The sequence below is a fragment of the Eucalyptus grandis genome, chromosome 5 (assembly GCF_016545825.1).
Source record: "Eucalyptus grandis isolate ANBG69807.140 chromosome 5, ASM1654582v1, whole genome shotgun sequence".
Lineage (NCBI taxonomy): Eukaryota > Viridiplantae > Streptophyta > Magnoliopsida > Myrtales > Myrtaceae > Eucalyptus > Eucalyptus grandis.
In genome coordinates, this window is record NC_052616.1 from 30,031,276 (window position 1) to 30,038,089 (window position 6,814).

Genomic DNA, 6,814 nt, shown 5'->3' on the forward strand with positions numbered 1-6,814 from the left:
AGTTGGCAAATCACTTATTTCTCCTGTATTGTCAGATCAAGATCAATCCACTCAAAAACCCACAATCATCAGGCCTGTCAAAACAACATAATACTTTTCAACAGGTTTAGATACGACATTGTTCAAAATTGCTAAGTTATAGCTAAGAAGTATTGCTTTACTTCTGATATGTCTGATTGCATCAAGCAGTTATAAATTACTTACCCTCAATGTTGAACAGCAAAATAATCTCCAGGCAGGATTTCTTCGTGAGGTATAGAGGGTTGCTCATCGCTGATGCTTGCATGAAATGTTACAATCATGGCTCATGAATTGACTCAATGCTCCGCCGCCACTGTTAGAACTTCCATTCTGCATTGATTTGCATTCAAAAATAGGAGCAAACAACTAATCTAAGGCTCACTCATCAGTGATGAGTCATCACGCAAATGCTTATGACAGAGCTGAACTTTGTAAAAGCTAGAAAAGGAATAAGCAATGCGGCGTCCTCCAATGACCAAGGGACACGACTCTGCAATGTCTAGATCGGGCATCTGTTCCGGTGGACAATGTGGGCAATATAATCTCTGCCGCTTCTTAAATTTTGATGAATCAGGCAACCATTCTAAGGAACTGCATCCGTGAATAGACAATTTCTTTAATGACTTCGATTTCTCCAGACCTTGAGTCTCCATTAGCCCAGGGCAACCGGTCACACTCAACTCTTGGAGCCCCCGTAATCTCGAAATTAGAAGCCTTTCGAGCATTGCACTATCCTTCAAATCCAAACGATGGAGTTTCTCCGGTTGCTGTCCAAGCAAATCATCCAAATTGACTTCCCTCACCTGACAATTACTAAGGCATAAACTGGACAGATTTGTCAAGTTTAAAAAGAGTGACCTTCCCATGGGTGACTTCACATCATGTAGAGTCAATCCTCGAAGACTGGGTGGAAGCCCCACCACAGATCGTGGGTCCACACAAGTCATCTCAAGAATTTGAAGTCGAAAAACAGTAGCCAAATTAATTAGAGGAAATGTGGCATCTCTAGCAACAAGTGTCAATCTCTCCAAATGAGATAGCCTCTCAATCCACTCTATATTTGGAGCTCGTTGTCCATATTCTGACAACCTAGGAGTGCTGCCCCGTATATGAAGACCGACTAAATTACCTAGGTATGAGAGGTCAAGGGTTGTCCATAATAAATGAGATGAGAACTTTAACTCCTTCAAATTCACGGGGAGCTTTGGTAACTGTTCAAGCTCATCACACCGATCCAAATGAAGTCGTTGGAGATTAGAAAGCTTATTCATAGTTGTAGGCAATCTCGTAATCTTGCTTCCCGATAGCTCTAGTGTCATAAAAAAGGATAGACCCCCAATTTCACGTGGAATCTCCCCCTTTAGATTTTCGCAGAAACTTGCATGCAAAGCTTTAAGATTCTCTAGCCTCCATGCGGCATTTGGTAGCTTTCTAATTGCACTATAGTCTAAACATAAAATCTCCAACCATTTGAGATTTTTAATAGAAACAGGTAAGTTTGTGATACATGTTTCTCTCAGATTTAGCTCAAGCAAAGACTCTAGCCCTCCTATTTGGTTCGGTAACTTCTTTAGAGGAGTCCAACAAATACTCATCTTCCTCAATTTTTTGAGGTTCCCAATAGAAGCAGGTAATTCTCTTATTTTTGTGTCATCAATATATAGCTCAAGCAAAGACTCTAGTCCTCCTATTTGGTTCGGTAAAGACTTTAGAGGAGTCCTATAGATACTCATCTTCCTCAATTTTTTGAGGTTCCCAATAGAAGTAGGTAATTCTCTTATTTTTGTGTCATTAATATATAGCTCAAGCAAAGACTCTAATCCTCCTATTGAGTTCGGTAGCTTCTCTATTGGAGTTTTAGAAAGACTTATCTTCCTCAACTTTTTAAGACTCTCAATAGAAGTAGGTATTTTTCTGATTTTTGTGTCGCTCAAATATAGCTCAAGCAAAGACTCTAATCCTCCTATTGAATTCGGTAGCTTCTTTATCGGAGTTTTATAAAGACTCATCCTCCTCAACAATGTAAGATCTCCGATGGAGTCCGGAAGTGTTCTAAGCAAAGAACAATTATCTAAAGACAGATACTCCATATGTGTCATCTCTCCAATTGAATGATGAAGTTTTCGAAGTTGCGTCCCATTTATTTCTAGCTTTGACAAGGATTTTAGACTATCAAATACAAAAGATAGTGGAAAAAGGTTGCAACCATCCCACTTCAGGGTATTCCAACAGATGATTCTCAAGTGTTTCAGGTGCTCTAGTTTAGATAGAGAGTCATCAACCACTAGCAAGTTTGAACACAATGAAATAGCCAATCTCTTCAAATTCAAGCATTTTGAGAAGTCAAGAGTCCTTTTTAAGCTTGGGCAAGAATTGATTTCTATAACTTTCAAGTTCTTGCTCACCTGAAAAAGCAAACCAAGAATCAGCAAGTCAAGAATGGCAAATTTGTAAGTTTGGTTAGCAAGACAAATGCCATAAAAAGTTAACTGCACGATATGATGTTGTACCAAGCATGGCGCCCATCCGGCCCAATCTTCAGTAATGTTAGTCCCCGAAACCTTGAGAACAGCTAATTTCTCGAGACATAAATTCGTCACGTTTAGTTCCAAAGGGCAATGACTCCAAGAGAGCCATGTTAATTTGGAGAGAAGATTATTAAAGTCCCCTACCAAGTTTCCGCCCTCTAATTCCAAATATCTTAGATTGGGCATCTTTGAAAATTCTTCACTCATGAACCTGTGCTCTTCGGAGAGTCTTGTTAATCTGAGTGCTACGACTCTGTCCGTTCCCTGATAATAAGAAAAGCATACATGATCATTTATGTTGGATGACAAGTCTGAGGAGCTTGATTATGGTCGGTAATGAAATGCTCATTATTGCTTTGTTCGTACATATCTAAATTGACCATGACAAAGAGTTAATCAAGTTGATCTAACTAGTTCATACAATTGAAAAGAGTTCTTTACACTATATAAAGCATAATAATATTTCTAATCCAGAGCATCTCTATGGATCAAAACCTGCTTGGTATGGTCCATGTGGAAGTCGACTTTACTTCAACAGAGCATCTCTTTATTAGGTTTTATATGAGTTTTATTACAAGACGAAGATGGGAGCTAGAAAGTCCTACTTGTTTTAGGATTAGTTGTGGATTTTACGGAATAAAAGATCAGCGTACAAAAAGGATTTGCTTTCAAAATAGTATAAATATTCAACAAACCTCATAGAAGTTTCTTGTCTATTGTATGAAAGCACAACCAGACTATCCACAAAAGATTGCATATAATTTGTGGAAAAACTTTTGTATTTAAATGTAACTTATCAACGCCTTTTAGATATGATGTGTAGTGGAATTAACATCATGAATTTTTACCCACGCCTTTTCTTATTTTCTTTGCCAAAAGAAAAATTAAACAAAAAATACCAGCAAGAAACTAACTCAACAACCGTTAATAAATGCATGATCAATTTTTTCCTGAAGAAAATAGTAAGGTGACAATCGCTTACCTCTTTCATCCGAAACATGTCAAAGGCAATCTTGGGCTCCCACAACCTGCTACGCTTCCCTGGAAAATTATTGTCTTCACGTTGAACAATTTCTCTTCCAAAATCTCTAAGTTGATCATGCATCCGTAGTATATCATTTTCATCTATCTTTATCAAAGACATTTGAGTAAGTACAAATAGTTCACTTTTTGGGAAATATTTTGAAGCTTTCCACATATAGTACGGGTTGATTCTTCCTCTTCCAATGAAGAAACATGCGATATCAAGGAAGATCTCTCTTTGATGATGCTCTAACATGTCATAACTAATCTTTAATTTATTGAAGACTTCTTGCTTGGGCACAAAATCTAACTTCTTCAATGTGTCTTTCCAAAAAATTTTGCTTTTGCAGTAAAGTGAGGAACCAATAACCTCCAGAGCTAATGGAAGTCCGCCTGTCTTTCTAATAATTTCGTGTGAGATATCATCATAGTCATGTGGTGGCCAATCCATCCTGAAGGCATGTTTACTAAAAAGCCGAAGAGCATGGAAAGGATCCATTTCTATCATTTCATAGATTTTAAATTCTTGAGAATGTGCTTGGAAACTACTCTCTTTGTCCTCCTCTTTGATTGGCAAAAAGTTGATGTCCCTTGTTGTAATGATGATTTTGCTTCCTGGACCAAACCAATTCCTCTTTCCTGCTAGTTTAGAGAGTTGGTCCCACTTATCCACATCATCGAGAACAAGAAGAACTTTCTTATCATGAAACCTTTCTCTAATTATTTTAATCCCTACATCAACAGAATTGTGGATATCTAGAGATCTACCTTGGAGAATTTCTGATAACAACTGTTTTTGTAACTCAACCATTCTACCATGTTGCATGGATTCACGAATGTCCGAAAGGAAGCTACAACCTTGAAATTGATTGGAGATTTTATTAAAGACAGCACTTGCGAGAGTTGTCTTACCGATACCGCCCATTCCATGAATGACCAGGTAGCGAACATCATGAGAACCTTCATTTAACATGTCCATGATAGCTTTAACATGATCATCAATCCCAACTAAATGATCGGGCAGATTGCTCCTTCTTTTCATCAATTTGGTCAAAATCTCATCAACAATAGTGTTAATGATTTCACCATGGCTGCCATATTGATATAAGAGTCTTAGCGCAAAACATATGGCAAATAAACTCTCAAAATGAGGAATATTGTAGACATAAAACTACTTGAATTTTCAAATATGTGAGGTTTTACCAAATAAAAGTTCACTTTCTTTAGTAGATGGAAATCTCGATTGATGAAAGAATTAGATCAATACTAAATTTGGATGGGTGGTTCAGGAAAAGAAGATAACAATTACAAAGGAAAAAGAAGAAAGAAAAATGGATTAACCAATATATTGTGCTTGATTGGAGTAATTAAAACAGAAAAAAAAAAAACATGAAAGAAAATTCTGCCCCTTATAATCATCTCACTTTTTATTGCCAGGCGAAAAAAAAAAAAAAAACAGATTTGAAACTCACACTCTTACCCTTTGTCCTTCATGCCCCATCCTTTGACTGTTGCGACCTCGGTCAGAGCCTCCTTCCATCCTAGAACTTCATCACGCATGACCTTCTTCTCATGCTTCTCCAAATCGTCGAGGTATAATCGAGTTTTAAGTTTCACGTCATCGGGATTCACATCATAGAAAATGGGTAGGATCAATTTGTCACTCACTTTGCTTGAGCACTCCACCATGTGCGTGAGCTCGCGAAGACACCACGCACTGGATGCATAGTTCTTGGAGAAGATGGGCACGTATATTTTGGAGGATTCGATGGCACGGAGAAGCTCGCCTCCAATCTTTTCTCCCTTTCGGATCTCTTCGTTGTCTCTAAAAACACGAATCCCAGCTCCAACCAAGGAGTGATAGAGACAATCGGTGAAGTTGAGGCGGGTGTCGGGGCCTCTGAAATTCAAGAACACCTCAAATTCGGCCCCCGACTGCAAATCACCATCATCACCACAAGCCGACGTGGTCGCTTTCTCCAGTGAGTCCCTCTTTCTCTTCATCCTCCTTCAGGAACTCAAGATCTTCACCGGATTAGATCACAGCGAGATGTGGAATCCTTCTCTCTGAATCTGATCTGGGATTCCTCAAGAGGAATTAGCAAAGCGCCAGAAGAGGAAGGAGGACTGCGACGCGCTCTCGCTGTACTTTTCTCAGATTGGCTTGCGTTTATCTTAGCACCGAAAGGGAAAGTACACCGACCGCCTTGATAAGTAAAGTCCTCCAAAGTGGCGGAGTCTACCTTTATCACGGGATATGAAAGCGAGAAAAATGTAGCGTAAACACGGAACGTCCCATTCAATGAACGACACGTGGCGCCTCATGTCGCCCATGGGTCCCACTTTCTCCCTTAGACAGCTGTGTCCTCTCTCTTCCTTTTTTTTTTTTTTTTCAAATTTTATTCCCCCTCTCTCCCTTTCATATTTTATTCCCTCTCTCTCCCTTTCAAAGAACACGGAGAGATTCTCTCTTTTCTCCAGCATGCCCCCATCGCCTCCGCCTCCCCCAAGAGCCCCTAGGGTCCCGAGCTCCTTTGCCTCCACCTCGCTCGGCCTTTGTCTCCAAAGCCCCCTCAACGGCTACGATTCATCAGCTAACTCCTCTCTCACTTTCTCAAGCACGCATGATCATGTCGATGCGCCATGAATGGCACCAAATCCCCGACCATTCCCAACGCGGCGATCGAGTACAAGGTGAGGTGAGGTGAAATGGCAAAAAGGTGAGGAGAAATGGCAGGTCTTGATAAATTTCCCCGTTCAGAATATTATAAATGTACCAAACATGGAAATTCTTCCGTCTTAGTCTAATAAACTTCTCTTTAAAATAGCAAAATAAATCCTTAGCCACCCCTTGCCCTCTTTGTAAACTCTTCATTTTCCCCCCTTCTCTCGAAACGTGAAATGGCGACAATTACCACGTTCTATGGGATCAAACAATAGAAATGCAATTTCATGACTATGACTCCAACATGCATTTTCAAATAACGTGAATATTCCTTAAATTATTTTTCCGTAACCCAATGAGTCAAAACAGCAACCAAATATCATTCTCGATTAGCTCATTTTTAAAATCCTATGGTTATGCTTCGCCTAGTAACATGGCCTGAAAATCATATAGGCCAGCTTCAAAAAAAAAAACACATCGACTGTGATTAAGCTTTGAAATTCACATCGGTTTTGATTAAGCCCCATCGAAATAGAACTAGTGTTCCTCATTTCTAGGTTTGATGATGAGCACAAAA

At 39.4% G+C, this 6,814-nt stretch overlaps 1 protein-coding gene across 1 annotated transcript; it reads right to left on the minus strand.

Moving 5' to 3' along the window:
- Positions 1–392: 392 nt before the first annotated feature.
- Positions 393–5,712, minus strand: LOC104425578 (disease resistance protein RPV1). Its single transcript, XM_039313584.1, has 3 exons — positions 5,053–5,712; positions 3,532–4,663; positions 393–2,426 (listed from the first exon to the last, which is right to left on the minus strand). Exons 1-3 carry the CDS (start codon positions 5,574–5,576, stop codon positions 393–395), a joined length of 3,690 nt encoding a protein of 1,229 aa, XP_039169518.1. The 5' UTR covers positions 5,577–5,712.
- Between the last annotated feature and the right edge of the window lie 1,102 nt (positions 5,713–6,814).